Raw genomic sequence first — 24,128 nt, forward strand, 5'->3', positions numbered from 1 at the left:
ATATTCGCTCAGAAAGCTGGTTCATATTGTTACATATAACAACGTAATGGACAATTAAAGAACATATAGCCACACTGAACAGAAGTCCATAGGCTGAATAACTGCAGTGCAACCAAGGTGACTGTACAGTATATGGCTAGCTGGGTCAGCAGGGCCCAGCCACCCTGTAATAAACTTTTTTCCATTTTTCATTATGGGAAATAAGCTAGATCTTTTTTTGTCCAAGTTGGATTTCTCATTTGTTTTACTGAATGAGAGTGACCTTGACTCCAGAGTGAAGATGCTGCACGAGAAGTTCAGATTACAATTTTCCCCGTGTGGTTCTAAAGCATGTGCCTGTTCTCCATATGTTCTTTCTTTCTCATTACCTTTTGAAATAATCATAATTATGAATTAATTCCTCCAGTCATGCCAACAGTTCCATCCCTTTAATTCTTGGATACAGATTGCGTAGCTGTGTGGTTCCTATGTAAAATATATCCCAGGATGGAGCTGATTCCTTCAGTCCTGTGATGCAGTGCAGTTTCAAGAATTAAATAACTATTTTATGTTTCAACACCAGAAACATAATGTAGCCCTCTCCTAGTCGGTTGCTAGTAGAATCAGGTAAATTTAGTTTTTGTCTCCTCTGCAGCCAGTGGAGCAGAGTTCAGCTGCTTTTGGCTGGTCTGGGTCCTGCTGGTTGCAGATTCAACTACTTCCCCCTGAAGAGGCAGACCCTGTGCTGACTATTCATACAGCCTCAGCCAATCACTGGTCAAGGGAGTGACCAGAAGGGGGCTAAGATGTGTACAAATAGTCTAGGGCAGGGTTGTCAAACCGGCAGCCCTCCAGTTGTTGCGAAACTACAAGTCCCATCATGTCTCTGTCTTTGGGAGTCATGCTTCTAAGTGTCAGCCTTGCAATGCCTCTTGGGACTTGTAGTTTATCAACAGCTGGAGGGTTGCTAGTTTGACACCCCTGGTCTAGGGCCTGGTGTCTCTTTTCCTGGTGGAAGAGACCCAACCTGGAGGGACTGCTGCCCATCTAAGCAGATTAGCTGAAGACTGCAGGTCTGAGGTTCAACGAGGTCCACGCTCAAGAAGAGCTGGAGGGCCTTTTTGATAAAGCTGCTGAGAACAGTTGAGAGAATGTCTGTACAGGATCTGGCTGGGTGGCTTATAGTACAGGGTCTGGCTGGTATTGGAAGGAGGCATCCATGTATACAAGGACACACTGGGGGAGATTTACTAAAGCTGGTTCACTCAGAATCGTGTGCACTTCTGCATAGTAACCAATCAGCTTCTAGCCTCAGCTTGTTCAGTTAAGCTTTAGCATGAAAACCTGGAAGCTGATTGGTTTCCATGCAGAAGTGCACAAGACTCTCAGTGAACCCCAATAAATAAACCCCAGTGAGTAGAGGCCTGAGAGAGATCCTGGAGAGACTGTTGCTGTTTCACCCTTTGTGAGAGAATGTTCCTGAGTTGCTGGCTTAGGGGCTGCTTCCAGAGTGGGAGTCCCCTAGGCTGTATGTCCATTCTCTTTTATCACAAGTTCATTCTGAGGAGTTTAGGTAGTTTCAGTTTGCACTAGATTTAGAATATCCCAAGGCTCCCCCAACACGCCAACCAATTTAAATCAGCATTAAACTTCAAAAAGAACCCTTGCTGCCTGATCATTTTGTTGAGAGATTGGGAACTGCTGTGTGCCTGGCTGCTCGTACCCACTAGAACCCACTTGTATAGACCTTGGGACAAGAGCAAGGTCCCACATGGGGTCAGTGTGCTACAATAACAATAGTGAATATTTGAGCTAGTTAAACAAAATTTGAAAGATGCTATTTTTTTTATTGTGAGTTTACTTTTATAATCAAAAATTTGGTAATGTTAAATAAATGACCAAAAAGACTGTAAAGAAGAGCATTTGGTACATTCAGCCCCTTGGATATTTTACAATATTCCCAAATTCTGGAGAAATAAACATTCTTATACTATGGTCAACATTAGTGAATGTTGCTAAGTAGCTTACAGTCTAATAATTCTGAGCTATACAGATAAACACTGGGGTCAGTATGGGTAGAAGCCATAGAAAAACCAGAGCACACAGGGATAACTTACAAACACCATGCAATTATTGTCCCTAGTGGAATTTAAACCTGACCATATTCAATTGACATGCAATGCAAACCATAAACTTAAACTTTGGTTGCTATTCCTTATAAATTACCACTGACTAGGGCTCCTGAGAGACACTGTAAGAAGTGTAAGGCTACATGTACACTAGCCTACCCAGACTGCTGGCTGCGGGAAAATGCAAACTCTGCCAAAAACGCATGTAAACACAGTACCGTTTTACATGCGTTTTTGCTGCATTTTGCATTTTCCTGTGGTCAGCGGTCAAATCTTTCCTATCCTGAATGCAATTCTTCTGTGTTCAGGAGGGAGGTTTAACCTCACCTAAACGCTTCAGCTCCTAAACTCTGCTAAAAGCCTATATGTACATGGACACATAGGGGGTTATTTACTAAAGCTGGTTCAATCAGAATCTCGTGCACTTCTGCATAGAAACCAATCAGCTTCCAGGTTTTACTGCTAAAGCTTAATTGAACTAGCTGAGGTTAGAAGCTGATTGGCTGCCATGTACCACTGCACCAGATTCTGCATGAACCAGCTTCAGTAAATAAACCCCATAGGCTTTTATGAAGTTGAGTTTAGGAGCTTTGGTAAAAAAACACCAAAAGCTATTAAACTCAAGTTCAGGAGCTGCCAGTTTACATGAAGCCTGAGGGGGACAGGCTGTACTGGTATTGGCAACGGTACGCCATGCACAAGATGGGGACACCCAGAAAGAGTCCAGCAAGTTTGTCCTTTTTTTTCAGCAAGGCACTAAACAAATAGCAGGAGGGCCATGTACAGCAAGTCCATTACATCTGCTTATTTGAGCTACAGACTAAATCCAGGTCAGCTTCTGACTAATGAGTTGCCTCCTAATGGGTTCCCTAAAACAAGCAGGCAACCCTTTTAGTTTTTTGTCAGCACTCAGCTTTTTTTCACCCAGCAGCAGGCTCACACAGTAGAGAAAGGAAGAGAGAGGACACCCTGAATATCAGTCATCTCTCATGTAAAAAGGCCCATATACACTTGAGATTTATACCAAGGTCTGGCTAAAAGGCAAGATGTGGCTTTATCCTGCCCAAAACTTTACAAAGCCTCCTCGTTCCAGGACCTAGAGCAGAACATATTAAGATTCTGAGAAAACAAAAAGTATGTTTTGTTCTTAATGGACGCAGACCCTGGAGCCCCTCACTATGTGTAGGTGAGAAACCTAGGTGGCCCGTATACGACGTCTGCAATCCTGCCAGCCAGTGCTTCACAAAAGCCTAGTATACATATTCAACCTGTTACTGCAGTATGTTTTTTTTCTCTTTATTTGCAGTTTATGAAGAGCCAGAGGATCCCAGCAACAGGTCATTTTTTTCTGAGATCATCTCATCAGTTTCGGATGTCAAATTCAGTCACAGTGGCCGGTACATGCTCACACGCGATTACCTCACGGTTAAAGTTTGGGACCTGAACATGGAGACCAAACCCATTGAGACATACCAGGTAAAGGAGCCAGCCTGTGAGAACACCAGCTCAAATGTAATAAGATTTTTCCAAGCCTGGTGCAGCAATAATGTCCATATGAGTTACGGCAATAGCCAGATAACATTGTGGAGCTCATGCACAAACATGTAAGATACCCTTTTGCTGGTGTCAATGACTCTCTAGTGGATTATACATAAAAGAAAAAGGAGAGTTCACTTCAGAGAGAAATCATGAAGGTATTCTTAAAGAGACCTTTCCATAAACAGCTTTCCTGGTGCCTACATAGCAGCATACACATGGTTGGTAGATCCGTCCACATCCAACCCACAGGATCAATATAACTATAAAAGAAAGTGAAGGTTTACCCCAACCCCCTGCACCCCATTCTCGTAATTAGACCCAAACATCACATTAAAAACAGCTTTTTTTAGTGGCTGTTACCTCAGGTCACAGATTCTCAGAAATACAAGCCCTAGGCTCTCAGGATCCCTATATCATATTCTACCCAGACAGGGTAGTCCTTCAACCTATTCATCAGTTCGTACCCGAGGTTCCATCTATATATCACTCCACTCAAACATGGGTTTTGCCAGCGTTCCCAGAAAAGCAGGATTAATCATGATTACATGAATTGGATGTGACAATACCCTCTACCCCTTTGGGAAGATGAGGGTTTATTTGTAGTGCCTAGGGGGGCAAGAGGAGGATGAGCAGCAATAAAACAGGCAATAACTGGGTTGATTGTTATTATACACAGGGCTTACCGGGCTAGTGGTGTTTCTGTCCATCAAGAAGTGAATGCTCATTCGACAAGGGGAATTTCATCATCATGGGCAGCTCTAGCAAAATATTGTCCAGAGATAATGTGTTGGGCAGCAAGCTGGTCTTCATTCTCAATGTTTATGTCCCAATACAGCCTGGATCCAGCCAGTCTCACCTCTCAAGATTTTGGGAGAAAAATCTTGCAGGTTTCTGTGCCATAATGTCTAAATACATTTTTTTTCAGCAGCACTTTCCCTCCCCGGTAGTGAGTTATTTGCCATATGTATGCTACCATGTAGGCACCATGAAAATGGAAAATTGAAAACTTACCTTTCCATAATTTTCCTTTCCTGGTGCCTATCCATTGTATCTGTTCTTGTGACTGATTTGAGTCTAGTTACGATAATGCGGCGGGGAGGGTGCTTCGCTTTCTTTTATAGAGTTATATTGGTCCTGTGGGTTGGATGTGGGTGGAACTACCAACCATGTGTACTCTGCCATAGATAGGCACCAGGAAAGGAAAATTACAGAAAGGTAAGTATTACATTTTCCGTTTTTTGTTCACTTGAAATCTGCCTTGGAACTCACAGAAAAGCTAACTATTCTAAGAAGAGTGAATTCCCTACCACAACAATAGTTCCTCCAGCCTTCTTGCATGTCATAGCCCTCTCCTATTCTGGGAATGTCTGCGCTGGCCCAGCTTCTCCACCCCCCCCCCCCCCCCCTTTCACCTTCCTGCATAACTTTTTAATTTAGCTGCTGAGGAAGGTGTGCATGGAGTAGTATGGAGTGTCACTTGAGTGACAGCTCTGAATCTGCTGGGTCTGCTGACATCACACCCAAGATGGCAGTGCCCAGCAGCAGTCCCAGACCTATTGGATGCATACACAAGGGATGATTTGTCAGGTAACAGCATGCATGAAATACAGTATATCAAATGCACAAATCATTTTATGTGAAGAATGTTGTTAAAGGATAAGTTCACCTTTCGTAACATGTTACATGTTACACCCTTATTCAGGGTTTAACATGTAACATGTTACGATCAGACTGGCCACCACTCCCCGCTTTGACAGCTAGTGGGGGATTTTCTCCTCCCTGCTTGCTGTCAAATATTTCAAAAAACGTGCCCGGCCGTGTCACTCATTTACAGTCTTCTGTGAATGAGAGACTTCAAGTCCTGACAGCCTGGTGGCTGTCAACTTGTAGTCCTCAATGAACTACTACGGCAAATGTATATTATATAGGGCGCGCTTGTTGGAGCCCAACCTCTGTAGCTGTAGGAAAAAGGTGCCAGGTGAATATCTGGGATGGATGGATGGGAACAGTAACACTGAGGCAGCTCTTCTTAGAGTGGAAGCAAGGCTCTAATGCAGTAACAAGAAAAAGAGAGGAAGACTCCTCTAAGAGCAGTATTGACCATTTATTTAGTAAACAATAGATAAATTGCACTTACAAGATAAATAGTTAAAAAGACTCATTGTGTGATGTATTAAGATCCAGGTGGGACATCCAGCCGTTCAGCAGCAAACTCTGTCTATAGGATCAGTAAGTAGAGTCCAGGATGTGCCTGTGCATCAAAATGAAGCTTGGAGTGCAGAGTTGGATGTAAGAGGTGAAGGGGGCGGTAATGCATTTCAGAGCATGCTCAATAGGCTCCTTCTCAGTTTACTAAATAAATTGTCAATATTGCACTTAGAGGCGCCTTCCTCTCTTTTTCAATGAACTGCTATGGCCCTGTGGAGCGCCGTAGTAGTCCATTCGTTATTCCTGTAAGTATATCTGCATGCTCGTACATCCCAAGCAGATATACTGACAAATCTGCAGAAGACCTGCATGGCACCAGTGATATGCTAATCGCAGTTGCAATGCTTTACAGGCTCCTGCAGACAAAAATAATAAAAGCACATTTTTTTACCTAAAAAAAATAGTGCATTTATTATTTTTTACTAAAAGGTGAACTTATCCTCCAAAGAAAAGGATCTTACCAGTGTCCCTTAAAATCTCACCCATCAAGAAATTAGAATGGTGGCTGCCATTGCTGGGCTCCTGAGAGTGCAGGTTGCCTGGCTTTCTCCGGTGTAATACTTTTGAGTCATTGACTTTGAAAAAGCATGCATTGAATGAGTGTTAGAAACATGAACAGAATGTCTTATTGCTATACATGTTCTATGTCAGTGATGTAGAAAGCTTTGAAACCAAAGTATCAGTCTACATTGCTCTTTCAGGGCAAAATGAAAAGGCCTTCTGCTAGCCACCCCCTCCCAGGAAGGTATACTTACAGATTCAGGACTAGGAGAATGCAGGAGTTCTTGCTGGGGTCAGATGGTGTGGGAGATTACCAGGTGGATGACATCAATACCACTTCTAACATGGCCATATTTGGCTGTGGTGATTGACTGCTTAGACACAAGCACTGTCACATATGGGAGGTCATCTGTACCCCTATACCTGGAAGCCCCGATCCATTAGATCAGGGGTTCTTGGTCCATGAATAAGTTCACGGGGGGTCTGCGAGGGTCAGATAAAAATGTATAAGTCTTATTTATTTATTTCAGGTACTTATATAGCACCGTCAATTTTATGCAGCGCTTTACATATATATTATACATTCACATAAGTTCCTAACCTTGAACCTGAAGTGGCTTAAAATCTAAGGTCCCTAAATCACATTCATACATACACATACTAGGGCCAATTTAGACAAGATCTAAAAGCATGTCTTTGGAGTGTGGGAGGAAACCCACGCAGGCACAGGGAGAACATGCAAACTCCAGGCAGGTGGTACCATGGTTGGGATTTGAACCAACGACCCGAGTACTGCCAGGTGGAAGTGCTAACTATTTAGCCACTGTGCTGCGCTTCTGTTGTGCCTTGACACAAACCGACCCTCATTTGGTGGATCTAACTTTGAGCATTCTAATTCCCTTTGCTTCTACATACTTTTGTGAATGGAGGGGGGAGAGTGATAGAGAGAGAGGGAGAGTGATAGAGTAGTAGTATTAATGGTAGTAGTAAATATATTAGTTACTAGCAGTAGTAGGAGTAGATTTGAGCAGAGTTAAAATAATATTGTTTAATTTGCACAAGATGATTGTATTTCATTTTTTTAGTTTTTGTCGAACCTTATGTTATCATAAATGTATGAGGCAATCAAATTTCAATAAAACAAATTAAATATATATTCATTGCATGCAAAGTTGTGTTTTTGTGACTATTTCTGTTGAGGAGATCCAAAGCTGTCATCAGATTCCTAAAAAGGGTCCATGACTAAAAAATGGTTAAGAACTACTGCGTTAAAGCAAGAGTGAGGTCTCTGATGTGGCAAGGGGTGAGCGAAGGAGTATGGATTTATGAGTATATCTTGCAGGGTGGGAGAGCTATCAGCAGACACTATTACCGGACCCTGAATGGGCAAATTGACAGTGTCATCACGGTATCATGTGATATGTCAAAGCAGATGCTGATTATTCAAGAACATGACCAGAGGTGGGAAAAGCTGTGAAAGCATATTTCTCTAATCTTCATATTTCAGTTGAGGTCACTGAGTTGCCCATGTGGTATTAATGCTATAGTATGTTTCTGTCACTTCGAACTGAGGAAACCACTTGGATGCGTAAAGAAATGTCTTCAGTATTATAGAACAAATCTAGTTGGACGTGAATGCTCTGTGGCCTACTCAACCCTAAAAGCTTTAGATAGTGTCCCTGTAAGACAAATTATAACTGAGGATACTGAAGTTTTGCAAAGTAAATATTCAGCAATATAATTTTTTTTCCTGCAGGTTCACGATTACCTTAGGAGTAAATTATGTTCCCTCTATGAAAATGACTGCATTTTCGATAAGTTTGAGTGTGCCTGGAATGGCTCGGACAGGTAACACTTCACTGTTGTTATGAAAAGCATTATTACACAAAACTGTATGTGACCATTGACCATTTAATGCCAGGTTTGATTATTTAATAAGAAATGTACTAAGCAGCAATAAGAATATCAGAGGGAATTGTCACAAACTACGGCAGTTCAATTTCCTTTGGAATGCTTGCATTGTGAAAATTACAGAGAAAATACTGAGTCTGTACATTCAAAGGAAAGACCCTCAGAGTATGAGTAGGGTGAGTGCTCTATCTGACTGTAACTGGGTTCATCTATTAAATAATACATTGCTCATCAACTTATCTTATTAATATTTCTTGTGCATTGGCAGTGAGAATTGTCTGGGGTTGCAGGTGCCACAAATGACATTCATATCACTGTATTCTAAAAAATGTATCTCTGACCCCTAAGTTTTCATAGGCTGAGGAACTCTATATAGGCATGATTTCCGTTCACCCTCTGCCTATGAAATCCTTCTTGCCATCAGTGGATGCCGAGGCACATCTGGGGAATGGGGCTTTGGCCTTATGGGGCATTCAGCACTCTTAAAGGTGGGGGTGCCATACACCTACAATGCCCTCAATTACGTGGACCATGAAGAATTAATATGCAAAAAAAACTTTCACTACTACTTTTCCTTTAAACCAGCTTTTCATTTACTTACTTATTTTTGAAAAATAGTATATTTTGTTTTTTAGAAGTCTATACATTATGCCATAAAGAGGGACAACTGAGGAGGAAAAAGGGCAGAGGGACTTGGACCCAAAAGAGTGACTGTTCCATCAAATGAGAGACAGATGGGAGCTACAGTATGTGGTTGGAAGTGCCCACTGATGCTGCAATTTGCAAATAGCTTTTTGTGGCTGCTTGTATGTTTATGCTTTTGGCTCACTACACCTTTGCCTTAGACATCATGGAATGCTTTTGAGAGCATTTGAAACATGCACCAAGCACCCATTTGTATGTCTGTGATTAAAGGGGCATAACTGTGAGAATTAGAATATTGTTATTAGCATCTACAAAAATCTATAGCATGAGGACAGAAATATATATATATATATATATATATATATATATATATTTACCAGACTTTCAGAAGATCACTACACAATGTTGGACATACATGTAGCACTAATTAGCGTGGAGGAAGGGATACTCCAGTGAATGGATAGCACATGTGCTCCCTATTTAAGCAATTCCCCTTCCTGTTCATTAGACAATAAATTTAGCAGGGTCACACTTGTCGTGTAGGTAAAGAGCTGACCCAGATAGCAGCAGTGCTAAAATAGAGTTTCAAAATTGCTGTAAAATCTTAAAAATATCAGTAACATGTATGAAGAGCTGTGATTTTTCAATTTCTGGGGTAAAATGTTAAGAGTCTTGGTTTAAACATTGATAATGATTGATATGCATGATTACGCCACTTCAAAGAATGTTTATTTCCTTTTAGTGTCATCATGACCGGTGCATACAACAACTTCTTTAGAATGTTTGATCGGAACACAAAGCGGGATGTAACCTTGGAAGCCTCCCGGGAAAGCAGCAAGCCCCGAGCCGTCCTTAAACCACGCAGAGTTTGTGTCGGTGGTAAGAGAAGAAAAGATGACATCAGTGTCGATAGTTTGGACTTCACTAAGAAGATCTTACACACAGCCTGGCACCCAAACGAGAACATCATTGCCATAGCAGCGACAAACAATCTGTACATATTTCAGGATAAAGTGAACTCGGATATGCACTAGAATTTTCAATTTCCCATAATTCCTCAGCCAGCCTTTCCAGGCGACTCACAATGATGACCTCTATTGGAAAGTCTTCTTTGTGGTGGAATTATTTTGTTTTTAATTGCATTGTACAGGTAAAAGAGGTGAAATTGTCTTCTGGTTTATTGATCATGGAAGGTCTTTTTTGTTGTTTTATCCTTTAAGGCCTATAACTTGTGCAGGGGAAACTCAATTGATGGGACTGCTTTGAGAAATTTGTCTATACTTATAATCGCCAAAGACGTTCAGGCAGCAGAGAGGCTTTTTTTTAGTATTACATAAATACATTGATTAATTATGTTTTATTTCTGTAAAATGCCAGTAAGCGTTCTGTGGCATGCTGCAAGAATAGTGCTGTCCAGCAGCATATCTACAACAGGTGGGGAAGGGATTTCCGGGTCCCTGAGGCTCACCAAGATTAATGGACTTCAATTACTATCATGTGTTTTGTAGGGGAAGCAGATCTAGGAGCTGAAATCTTGCAAAAATTATCCCAGTTATTGGTGTGCTATAGTTTACAACACCAGACAAAAGAGCTCTGAGAGAATGTGTCCACTTGAAGACATGGCTCATCATAATATGGGTTAACCATGTAAGAGAGGGGGGCTCCAGGATCTGCTTGGTGTTTTCTAGTCAAATTGCATATTGGGCCTGTGCTTCAATGACATGCCACCATTTCTATTATTAAGTTTAAGGCACAAGATTGTCATCATGCTTAGAAGAATGACATAACTCGATGGGCCCTGGTATTCCTACAGACTGGGGTACTAGTACTACAGTGGCATCATTGCATGCCCATTTGGAAAATCCATAAATTAATTATGTACATTGGTAGGCTTATCTTGTCCAATATTTGTTGCAAGGCTTCCTGCATTATACTTGGCCTTATTTGTTAGACTGGCAGAAAGGAACAGTTATCTATGACAGTTTTTCGTTGCCCATAGTCATCAATCAGATTCTTCCTTTCACAGAGAATATTGCACAGGAAGAAGATTGATCTGATTAGTTCCTATGGGCAGCAAATCCTGCCTGAGACAGTGTTTCTGCTCTGACACATTTAGCCTTATGTCTTAGAGAACAACTGTCTGCTTTGCTCCATGGCCTTCAGTCGTGTTGAAATATATTCCCCAACTTGTATTTTTTTTAGAGCTGTTTTGAATCTGACTGGTAGATCTGAGGCACAGCAGGCAGTACTAATCTGAGACGTCCAAAAAAATAAGGCCTTTTGAAATGACATTGAATGTATGGAGGCCTGTACACTTTTTCCTATAGCAGACCATAGGGGTGAAGGTCATAGTAAATCATAGCCTCACAGGCTATAGTAACCCCTAGTGGCAGAGATCAAAGCACACCATAGGGCTCCCAGGTCATAGGAAACCATAATGACATAGATTATAGCACACCATAGGGTTTCCAGTTCATAGAAAACCCCAGTCACAGGCCATAGTGACATAGATCATAGTGGACCATAAGGGTGCAGGTCTGAAGCCGCAAACAATAGTAACAAAGATCATAGGAGACCATAGAGGTCGCAGGTCACATAGCAGACAGGGGTCTCAGAGGAAAGGTTGCAGTCAATCCAATGCCTCCTATAGTTCTGCTAGTTGGACTTGAGAAGCCTCCAGACACTACATAATAACCAGTGCAGACAGAGCATGCTTACCAAAATTTATTAACAGTTTTCTCACATACAGACATGGTTTTCTGAAGCCTTGTGCTTCAGAGGGCCATACTGCATTGTGAGTGGTAGCTATAGCCAATTAATTGCCCTGGATGTCAGATTGACAGGACCCAGTCACCATCAGGACCATTGCCATCTCTTTAGATGCGATAAAATGATCAGGGGCCCCTGGATAGTACCCACGTCATGTCGCTTCACATACATCTGCCTGATCAGCTACTGCAGTCACACATCTTCCATGATAATCAAATCACTGTTGCACTTGTGTGACTGCATTACATTATACTAAGATCTATTGTTATATCTCTTTCTTCTTCTTCATCTTCTTGCTTTATTATACCACTGATTTTACATGGTAATGTCTGGGATCCCACTGCCTCTGGTCTCCAGGCTGCTGTTCATACTGCATTGATTATGTATAATGTTTTGTCATTGTTGGAGATTTAGTTCCATAAAGGGCATGTCATCCTTCCCGTGTCAGTATTTACCATACAAGGAGGAGATATATTGGGGTTGATTTACTAAAATTGGAGAGTGCAAAATCTGGTGCATTGTGCATGATAGCCAATCAGCTTCCAACTTCAGCTTGTTCCATTAAGCTTAGTTTGAAAAAGCAGCTGCATTTATGCTCTGAGGCTTGACTTGGCCAGGGTTTGTATTCTTCCCATTTCCCATACATAGAAGACTCGCTACACTGTGTCCCATGTATGAAACTATGACAAATGAAAGTGCCTGCAGTACATATTGCAGTCAGTCAGGAAAAATATAACTAAAAACTTACACAGACATTCCACTTCATACATAAGGCCCATCATTACAATTTTTTTTCCAGTAGCTGCACACTGAACCTTGGTTCACACCTTTGCGTTTTTTTCATGTGTTTTGCAGAAACGCACTACAGTCCATTTAACATGGTTTCCTATGGATCCAGTTCACATCTGTGCATTTTGAGCCATTTATTTTGTGGAAAGGGTCAGGAACTTTTTCTCCTGCAGCAGATTGTGTTTTGCGTGTAATAGACTTCAATGGACCCACACCAAAAATGCAAGTGATTTGTGCTTTTTTTTTGTCTAATAGGAAAATATGACATTTCTGTTCATGTAGCGTGACTTTAATGCGACTTTACACTCTCTGGCACTCAGGTAGCATTAAAGTAGTGCAGGCACCTTTATGTGTCCAAAGTTGCATTTTTTTTGGCTAATAGCAAAGTATTACAGTTCTGTCTATTTGTAGTGCGACTTTAATGCCACTTAGGTGCCAGAGCGTGTAAAGTCGCAGCAGAGTCGCACTACATGAACAGAACTGTCATACTTTCCTGTTAGACCCCCCTCTCCCAAAAAAATGCAAAATGCATTAAAAAAAAGTGTGTTCAATAATGCAGTTTGCACCGCAAAATGCTCCGGAAAGACCCATCAACCACAGCATGCATAGATGTGAACCTAGCCTGATAGTAAGAGTAAACCAGCAATCACTGTGTGTACACACGCTGGATTTGGTCTTTATGTATAAAGCTGTCTGAAGAAAGAACAGTTCATGATGTAGCACCAAACTGTTGCTCACGCATTGTCAAAATTGTGTTCCATGTAGCACCATCAAGTGGCACGAGGCATATTTCTTGTTTTCTTTCTTCAGTATACAGCAGGGAAGTAGCGTGATGACGCAGTATCTTCATCAATCTGCAAGATATACAGGAGAGTGCAGCCAATGATGGGGTGGGTTGTATCACAGTGGTTGGGGGAAGGGCTGTAGAATCAGATCTTCCTATTTATATTTCCAGTATAGGAGAACGAAAACAGCAAACATTTTGTTGTTCTCGGCAGCCAGAACTGTGCTTGCTTCAGACATAAATAAATGCAGCCTATTGCAGCAAATTTAAAAACTTCATTAACCATAAGCCACTATGTATTCTTTGGGGTCATGGAACTCAAAGTAGTTTTATAGTACATTTATTTGGTTGTACTTTATTTAAAAATCATTTAGGAAACTTCTACAAAGTAGACTATTAATCAGACCAACTCCACTTAAAATTGTGATTTCATCTTTGAACGGGCAAAGGTTTATTGGACCATTGGCTTCCAAAAACTTTTGAAGATACCTTTGGTAGTTTATTCCTTTGCAGTAGTCTGTCTTTTTCTTGTTCTCCTCCCTCAGAACTTGAACAATGGTGTCCTTCTGTTACAGATGTTCTCCCTAGTTATTGGCTCTGTTTACCTCCTGAAGAATTAACTTATGGACTGTGACCCCAATATTTGGCTTTGTAACACTCTCTAAAACCTGGGAATGCTGGTGGGGTTACTTTGTAACTGGAGTCTCTGAGAGATGAAATAAGCCATCAGCAGCTGCCCGAGTAAAAAACAGTTTTTGGTGGAGTTGGCCTTTAAGAGGCTTTCCAGGAGAGAATTAAACTCAAAGTATTTATGGATAGACTGTGATTTACAGCTCTTTGTTGAGCCCTCATCTGAAACCAGCCTTGTTGCATTGGATTGCTTGTTGGCGGAAATGCTGCAATAGCAGCCTATTCAGTTCATTATGGTAGCACCTCCTCCCAACAACTAGTCTGCCTTTGAAAACCTGGCCATATATTTTAGAATCTGTACATTCTTGTTGAGATTTACCGCAACTATGTGTATATGTAATATGAAGTCAACAACAATCCATTCAATGTGTATCAAATCAAACAGGCCATTGTACTACATAGTTGATGGTAGATCTAAAGAACTTATAATATTTGCTAATATTAGATAGGGGCTTAGACTTTACAGAGCACTTGGCCCCTCCATGGAAGAACTAAGGGCTATAAATCACTGAACAGCCAACCTACATAAGGGGACTTTAACACTTTCCTGGCAACCATCTTTTAAGCAGTTTGAGGAGAAATATTCTGTAGATGAAAGACGGATTAATAACTTCAGATTTATCAGATCATTTAGGATCTGTACCTAGATACCACAACATGCATGAATCATAGTCTATCAAGAATGTGTCATGTTTCTCATAGTCTTCAACATACAGATAGTATAATGCTTTATTTTTCCAAGAACGGCTTACCACAAAGTACACATCCTCAAGTCCATCAGTGCATGTATAGATGTTTCCACTGATGGTATTCTGCATAGCCACATGCATAGGTATCATTTTAAATGAATTGTTGCATTAAATAACTGATCAGTGCATACAAACTGCAATGTTTCTCAACAAAAGTCTGCAAATGTGACTACCACTTGAAAAATATAATTATTTGTATGTGACTAAAACAAATTTCCATTGTGATGGCAACCAAAAAGAACAGCAGAATGTATTAGCATTTCAGAACTGCATATTTGGTCATTACACATGAACTGCTCTTGAATTGCTTATCCACCCAGCTGTAGAATTCTGCTGCTTTCAACAAAGATGTGTTTTCAGGGGGCTTTCTAATGAGGAACTTCGTAAGTCTATCCAAACTTGACCAAGGACAGTCATCGGTTCAGTCCCTTAGGTTTTGGACCCTTGAGGTAGAGTCTTCTACTGACTAGGGCTGGACATGTGCTAATACTCAATGGCGAAGATTTACTAAAACTGGAGCACTTATAATCTGGTGCAGCTGTGCATGGTAGCCAAACAGCTTCTAACTTTAGCTTGTTCAATTAGGCTTTGACAATAAAACCTGAAAGCTGATTGGTTACTATGCAGAGCTTCACCAGATTTTGCACCATGCAGTTTTAGTAAACAACCCCCAATGAGCTATTGTGGTGTTGTATTTATTTAACAAAGAGGTGCTGGCCATACACTGGTAGATGTTTGTATGAACATTCTGACTAAAGACGTAATCAGTGCATTCAATAACGCCATCAAAGAGTCAAAAAATGTCTTTTGAAAGTGCTTTGAAATTTTGTTTGCTTTTAACATTTGATTTTGGAAAGAATGGAATTTCCTGAATGGAAAACCAAATTCACTGTTAGAATGTCAAACAAAATTCAACCTGTGTATGGCCAGCTTAAACGTTCAATGTTATACATTGTCAATAGAACAGTATATTGGACTCTGTATAAGACCTGCATAGCTTTCTGAGGGCACTATAATTTCTTAGAGCCTATTCACAACTTTCTGTTCTGGTGTGTATGATGTGTATTCTGTTAAGAAAGCCCATTTATTTTAATGAGCTACCCACACACCAGAAATTACAAAATAACAGAGATGCACCATATTTAGCAATGTGGCACACCACAACATATAAGTGTGTATGGGTCCCATATGGGTATTACCTTCACATTCCTTCTCATGGTTACGGATTGTAAATATAAAACTGGAGTTTAATAGTCACTAATCTGTCTTGTAGGACAAGACAGATAGGCAACTGATTGTCTGACTTTTCCTTAAAAAATGCCTCTTTTGCATTCTTTCCTATAATCCTGTGCTACTATTATTATAAATTGATGCAGTGTTTCTAATATATAGAACTCTCAACCCTGCTTGCCCCCTGGGCCTTGAGCAGCAAGCTCTCCACTGGTACTATCCAAAACATGCTGATGACTCTTATACTGGCCAAACCCATAGCACTTTTTAAATTAAAATGTCAAGTTCACCTACCACCACTATAGGTCACATTCATCCATTTGGTCAATTTTGAGATGGAAAGGTGGTAGAAAGTGGTTGCTATGCTCAGCAATATGCTTTGCCTGGACAAAAGGATTCTGCTGCTGGGTGAGAAAACCTACCAATCAGGGTCCAAAAAAATTAGTAATTAAATATGACAGAGTGTTGAGAAACAATGTTGCATCAAAAATCTAAATTTAAAAAAATAAAATGTGTCTTGGCATTATTGTGAAATGTACAGCAATAGGCTTTTGCATGCTTTTTATTAACCAAATAGAAGATATTTTTTCTTAAAGCTGCAGTTCTATTTTGCTCAAATATAACATTTTATACCTGATAACTTTTTAGTTCTTTGAAGACTGTGTTGCATATTCTACACCAGTATTCTGTTTTGTGAGGTATTGAGTGCATAGCAGGATACAAAATGGCTGCTCAATGGAGGGGGGAACCAGTCATGGGGGGACCGATACTTACAAGGCCAAGTCACCAAAACGTAACTCCAGTTTTGTGTAGATGCGGGTCGAATCGCTGGCTTCTTGTACAACTTGGGAGTGCAGGATCAGATCCCTGCAGATGTGTGCTAGGCTCAAATTGTGGAAGGTTTTCCCTGAGAAAAATGCAGTTTGCCATTACTGACTAAAGAGAGGTGAGAAAGCAGCAGCCGCCATATCTTCTATCTAAATAAGTATTTCCTTTTATGGAAAGTGGATTAACTCTTTTTCTGCCAACACCTTTTTTCTTAAGTTTTTGCACATATGTTAAAATGCAGAAGAAAACTTAAATCTCCCAAAATATTTTAGAATTCTTTGCAGGCAGAGACCTAGTACAAAAAAAAAAGATGGTAGTTGCAATTTTCTGTTTCACAAGATATTTGTGCTACGGCCTATCAAATATATATATATATATATATATATATATATATATATCAATTATGTTTAATATATAATCAGATTCATTTTAGTGCACACAACACAATGTAATACATTTTGGTAAAGTATAAAAGGTGAGATTGCGTCAAGTAATTAGACAACAAATATATCAAGCTTCAAACCTGCATGCACCCAGGAAACTGCAAAAAGCTATGGTACACAAAAGTTGTCATAGACAACACTTTTAAAGCTTTCACAGGTAATCAATTTAGTTAATAGTGAATGATAGCCCGAGAATGATCTTTTTTACTCCAGCGTATGCAGCAATACCTTATGTACACAATCAACATTTTTGCACGTGTACACATGTATGTATTCATGTGAGGGTGGGGCTTTTAACAATTTTGAGGACTTTTTATTTGATTAAATTTGAGTTTTTTTCAAGCTTTTTTTAACTTAACTTTATTGCTAGCACAATGAGGCTGACAGGACCCCTATGTGACAGCAGTGTGCAAGTGACAGAATCTCTTTTAGGAAACATCAGGGGTCTAATAGACCAGCTCTGCAATCTGTTGAAGACTGTGCTCAATCAGCTTTCTCCCCAGCCAGAGCTTATGGGGTTTGACAGCTGTGAACCCAGAAGTGCTGAGCACTGCCAGGTTTATACTATGCAGGGGAAGTCCGTGAACAGATGCTCACTGATCTCCCACCACTCTCAATCCTGACACCTGCCATAGAGATCTTTGGCACCCACGGGGGACAGATCAGCACATGGCATGGAGGGGACATCAACCTTCCTCAGCATGGAAAAGTGATCTGGTGGCTGTTTTCACTTCTACAAGAAAGCCAGCAGTTGGGAGAAAAAAATGTGAACAAAATCTGAGATGCAATAACAGACAGGAGTTTGTTTACTGGCCAGCTCTGCCACTACCATAATAGTTACGATGGCTTCAGTGAAAGTGATAAAAAGCCTAAAAAACATTTTTATTTTCATTTCCAGGCAGTTATCTCTTGCTGCAACTATAGTTTTAGGGATTAGTTAGAACTTCTATCAGGGTTTCATTGTTGTCTGTTTGACCTCACTCAGAAGATTCCTCTCTTTTTGTCCTGGTGACCATTGTCATCAGGGCAGCAAGAGATAGAAAATCCACAGTTTTACCGATGTCACATGAAATGGAGGAACACACTGTCCTAGAGGTGATCTCCATTTATTTGGAGATATATCTTCTCACTTTCTATTCTGTCCCTGGGGCAGGATGTGAAGGAAACTTTACCCAATGGGATACAGGCAGCATAAAAAAAATCAATTTCATGTATTGTATCAAGAGATATACTTTTATGTGGTGAGTACAAGAAAAACAGTGATTGTTCACAATCTCTCTTGGCTATATAGAGATTGGGTCCCATGCTGACCGGTCAAACTGATGAATTATGAACACCTCATTCAATCAGAAAAGCTTTGGGTTCCATGATAAAATGCTAAGAATTCTCTTAATGATGCCTGTGCTGAGTGGCCTACCTCATGTGTTCACAATGCAACAGGCCACTTAGCATGGGACCCAGAGGAAAGTGGAGATCACTGGAGTAATGGTGTCTACTTCAGTGATTTCCACTTCCAGCAGCATTGACCGGGTAAGTCTAATACATATTGTAGTTACATTGGTCCAAGGTGGACCATGCCTGGAATTCTTTCAGCTTTTTGGTACTGTGTTATTAAATAACAACTCACACACATTTGTTGACTTACCTTAATTATAAATGGTTAAAGACATAGTTCAAACGTCATTTTATTCTCCTCAGCAAGGCCTATGGTATGCTTTCTCGCACTGCAGATCATTGAGATTGATGGACTACAGATCCAGCAGTGAGCCTACCATATAGAGCTCTGACTTTTCTGTTGTGGCATTTGTACTGTTGATCCTTTTTAAAAACAGAGCTTCTACATGTCTCACTTTCATCACAACTTCCTAAAATAAGAATTTTATTTTGGGATAGTGTATGGAGCCATACAAATCTGGTCTCTGTGCCAACTCTTCCACTACTGTATAGCACAGATAGAGTCTAATATTATAAAGCCATTATTCCTACCTGATCATAACTTGTTGTCCATCATCAGTGCAGTGTATGGAAATTGTGGCTTTTAGGGAGTAGAGAGAAATCAGAAAGTATAATCAGGCAGGTTATGGTGTGGTTGGCCAAATGGAACCAAAAAGCCCACCACTGAACCAGTTTGAAACACAACAGAGCCTTCCTAAAATTAAACTAAACCCTCCTGTCCTTTACAGCCAAGGATCTTCAATTTCCATAGTGGTGCTGCACATGTGATGTTATAACACCAGCCGTTTGATGGCTTGACAATTCGTTAAGAGAGTACAAACAACTGTGAAAGCCTTAAAAGTAACTCCTTCAGGAAACTGTTCAATCAATGGATTTAGTTCCACTTTAAGATAGAAGAGATCTGCATGTCTCATTTCCATCACACATTGTAAAAATAAGGGGGTTATGCCTCCATTTAGAATAATAGATGAGCTATGCAAATCTTTCTTTTTGACTCTTTGTCCAACTCAACATCTAGAACTGCTGGTTGATAGCTCAGATATGGCTTAATATCATAGAGCAAGGTTTCTCAACCAGGATTCTGTGGATCCCTAGGGTTGCTCCAGAGGTTGTTAGGGGTTCCTTCAGCAATAAATAAGTTCTGCCTCTCAGTTAAGTTCCCACTGACACCAATGATCTTTTTTTTAGCTATCTGTAAGGGGGCAATTCTTCCCATGACCACAAATGTAAGGAGAATTTTTCCCACTAACCATCTCATTAATGTATCATGAGCTGTAGATATAGAAACTTTTAGCAGGTGTTCCCTGAAACCAGATAGTTATTTCAAAGATTCCTCAATGTTAAAAAGGTTAAGATAAGCTGTCATAGAGCCTTTCATATTTCAGGCACAATATTCTAAAGCAAAGAATAATTTCTATTTTTGATGGAAGTCTGGCATGTAAGTTTGGTCTGTTTTATAAAGGTTTTATAGTGGTTCACTGAATCCACTGGTTCACTGGATAGCTTATTATGTCTTTTTGAGCCACCTCACCATAACCTGCCAGGTTGTACTTAGTGTTCAACTAGTTTCTCTGTGAATTCTATTATATGTTGCTGCTTTTATTTTAATAGAAACATTCTAAAATGCCTCTATTGATAAAAAAAAAGTCAAGTTCTATCTTTTCCTAGGTATTTCAGTGCTTTATTGCAATAATGACGTTGGATGAATATTTAACTGGTCGCACCATTGAAATTTCATAGGGTTTTTTTTTTCGCCATGGTAAGCCTGATGTGATCAATCTTCAATGGAGGGAAAGTGGAAACTCTCCTCAATGTGGTGCCTTTTTTTCTTATTGACCTACTGTTAGATGCATTGACATCAATGTATTGTTTTTCTTTTTGCAATTGCAATTTTTTTTACAAAAACCTGGCTAAAAAACATCCAAAGTTGGGAGAATGAAAGCAGAGCCAGGAACCTCAGCAGGGAGTTCTTGGATTTCTGAGGAGATTTAAGAAGCCAGTGGATTGACCCGCTCTTATCCACTCATAACTGAAATATTAGTTTTGGAAGGACTTGTCCTTAAAGTTCACAATCTCTATGCAGGTTTATTTATTTATGAATTTAAATTTGTGCTCTTGAAGTACACAGAGGACCGTCGGAAAAAAAAAATGTTTACATTGAACTATCCCGGTGTCCTGTGTGGCAGACAAGTAACTGAGAAATGCTGTTTATTTTACAGATTTTCCTTTTAAATAATGTATAAACTTCTGTCAGCGGACAATTATGCATGTTTTATAGTTTGTCTTTGGGAAAACAGCTGCTGCTTTCAGGCGCAACAAGCAAAACTCTTTTTATATATCTATTTCTTGTATGTCAGAAATGGTACATACAGAAGTGTATGTTTGAGTTTTCTTTTCTAACCTTCTGCTGTAAATACCTGTGTGAAGCACAATCGCATGTGCACCGACTCAGCCATACTGCACACAATATACAATGTGTCAGCTTTTGTTTGAGGAAATGAGGAATGTGTTTATATTGTATAATCAACTTACAATGGACAATATATGTACATATTTACTATAACTGATGTAAGGTTTCTCTTCTGTAAAAAAAAAAAAAAATGATTGTTATTCTAATATGGACAAATGAATGACTGAAAGGCCAAGATGATTGGATTTACTTGATTACAGTCTCAGAAACAAATATTATATTTATCTTGGCTGTGGTGTAATTTTATTTCTACACATTCATTTGATTACAAAATGTGAAAAAAAAAATTATTATGGTGATCAAATATCGCAGGAATTATTTTGGGGATCCATATATTACACCTAGACCAGCATTTCTCAATCTTTTTCTCCAGGAGAACTCTTGAAATAATGTTTGGATGTTGGGGAATCTGCTAAAATCAATTTACTGGGAGGTCATGGAAAGAACACCCTCTTCAGCGGTGGTCAGAATTCCTTCTTACCGACAGCTAACAATATCACTGGAGTCATGCTGCTGACTTTGTCAAGTGGTGTTGGTACTGGAACCATGTAGACTGGCCTTTCTCAACCTTTTAACCCCAGGGGAACACTTGAAATGATTTCCAGATCTCAGGGAACCCCTGGTAAGTTTGGTTTATTGGGGGTCATTTGAAAATTGCCCCTTACATTGGTGTTGGTAAGTCTGAAGAATGCTACCCTTACAGGGGTGGCCAGAATGGCACCCTTGCTATTATGCCGCTGGCTCTGCCAAGTGGCATTGGACCTGGAACTATGCAGACAGCCTCAGACGGCAGGTCAGTTACCCATAGCTCAGGGAACCCCTAGCCAAACCTGGAGGAACCTCAGGGATCCACTGAACCCTGGTTGAGGATGGATGACCTAGACTATATACAGAAGATATCTACCTTCATGCTACATGCCCAAGAGGTCAAGATTATCTCTATATTCCACTTTTTTTAACATGTCCTAAAACTGTGGTCCCCAAACCGGAGCCCATAGGCTTAATGAAGCATTTTCCTTGCCTTTAACCAGTTATTGGGGCACTGTTCCTCCCTATGACACAGCGAGGCACAACTCCTCCCACTAAGACCAACAATGGGGCACTGTTACTCCCTATGACACAAACAATGAGGGACAATTCCTCTTACTAAGACCAACAGCGAGACACCATTCCTCCCACTTACTCAAATGATAGTGTTGCTTATTTAATCATGTTTAAGTTTCCTTCAGACTTCTGTGATCCAGTAGCATACAGTAAATACACATTTCTTCAGTGCATGTAACATACATTTATAATGTCACCCCCACCCACAATTAAAAAATCCAAAAAAAGGTTCAGCATTGTTTTATTGTGCATTAAGGTGTGTTGTCAGCCCATTCAGAATGATGATAATGTTATGTTAATGCACATGATTTACTTCAACATTTAAAGGATAAGTTTATCTTTTAGTAAAAAATAATAAATGCACATTTTTTTGCAGGTAAAAATAATGTGCATTCATTATTTTTGTCTGCAGGAGACTGTAAAGCATTGCACCAGTAGATCGCTGATGCCATGCAGGTCTCCTGCAGACCTGTCAGTATATCTGCTTGCCAAACGGGATGTACGGACAAGCAGATATACAGACAGGAAGAATGAACTACCACAGTACTGTGGTAGTTCATTGAGGACTACAATCCGACAGCTGCTAAGGCTGTCGGGGACTTGTAGTATCTCTTTCACAGAGGATCTTTTTTTTTCAATTTGACAGCTAGCGAGGGGGGAGAAGATCCCAAGCTAGCTGTTAAAGCGGGGATTGGGGAGGGTGTGGGAGTCAGTCTGATCGTAACATGTTAATGCTACACCCTGAATATGGGTGCAACATGTAACATGTTACAAAAGGTGAACTTATCCTTTATATAGTACTTGCCAAATTCTAGTATAATCTGCAACTGTGAAAAGACTACTCTGTGATGCTGGCCTTAAGACACAATGAGGCAGATTTTACTAAAACTGGAGCACTCAGAATCTGGTGCACCTGCGCATGGTAGCCAATCAGCTTCTAACTTCAGCTTGTTCAATTAAACTTTGGCAGTAAAACCTGGAAGCTGATTGGTTTCTATGCATAATTGAACCAGATTTGTCACTCCCCAGTTTTAGTACAGAAACCCCAATGTTTAAAAAAAAAACACATATCTGAAACTGGCAAATGGAAATAAAAGAGTCAAATGGAGAACGTTAACATTGCATGATGAGTGACTGGAAAAATATTATGGATGGATTAGGCTGAGTTTGAAGGAGGAGAGTATATGTCATGTAAAGCAAATGAAGGGATGCTTGCATAAGTTTTGATGTCTTCTGTCAAACTTTGTATTTGTAATGGTATGGAGCAGTTTTGGTGTTGGTAACGTTGGAGGTTTACACTTTGCAATGTCTAATTAACTAAGAAGGTTATGACATTTCAATGGTGAGCACTTGGTGCAAATGTAATCATGCAGCAAGCTTAACTATGCAAAACATATTTAATTAAAGCTGAATTCTAAGCAGATACAGATTAGTGCAGCTCTGTCATCAATATTACATCATTAAATTAATCTCTTAATTCTACAAGACACAGGATCTAAGTCATAGACAATTGGGTTATGCAGCTATCTTCGGGTGACTGGACACTAGGAATACGTTTTTGCTAGTGTCCTTAGGTGTCTTCGCTCTCTGCCCTGAGAAAAGCAAACTTTGTTCTTCATTATTTTTATTTTTTTTAAGAGAATATTCTTCTATCAATTGTGTAGCTGCTCATAGCTGGTGCAGCTTCTATTTTGAAGCATTCTGGATCAGTTGACTCCTCAGCTGTGCCTTGGAGAATCATACCTGGACCCGGCCATAAGAAGATGTATTGTTGCTTTCGGCACTAGAGCTTGTGTGTGTACTCATCTATGCATGTAGTCGCACAAATCCATTACAAGTTATTAATACCCCTGTTGGGGTGCTTTATCCTCACTGCTATGGTGGATCATAGCAAAGGGAAAACAG

The 24,128-nt window shown here is 40.1% G+C and overlaps 1 protein-coding gene across 4 annotated transcripts in view; it reads left to right on the forward strand.

Moving 5' to 3' along the window:
- PPP2R2C (protein phosphatase 2 regulatory subunit Bgamma) overlaps window positions 1-23,646 on the forward strand; it is a 236,908-nt gene extending 213,262 nt beyond the window's left edge. For all 4 annotated transcript variants that reach the window (XM_089691602.1, XM_089691604.1, XM_089691600.1 and 1 more), the window contains 3 exons: window positions 3,415-3,584; window positions 8,113-8,204; window positions 9,655-23,646. In XM_089691602.1, coding sequence (XP_089547728.1) covers window positions 3,415-3,584; window positions 8,113-8,204; window positions 9,655-9,946 — 554 coding nt within the window. In that variant the 3' untranslated portion in view covers window positions 9,947-23,646. The remainder of the gene's footprint in view (window positions 1-3,414; window positions 3,585-8,112; window positions 8,205-9,654) is intronic.
- The last annotated feature ends 482 nt before the right edge of the window (window positions 23,647-24,128 follow it).

The sequence above is a fragment of the Staurois parvus genome, unplaced genomic scaffold (genome assembly GCF_062004578.1).
Source record: "Staurois parvus isolate SC_StPar_1 unplaced genomic scaffold, SC_StPar_1.0 ptg000564l, whole genome shotgun sequence".
NCBI lineage: Eukaryota > Metazoa > Chordata > Amphibia > Anura > Ranidae > Staurois > Staurois parvus.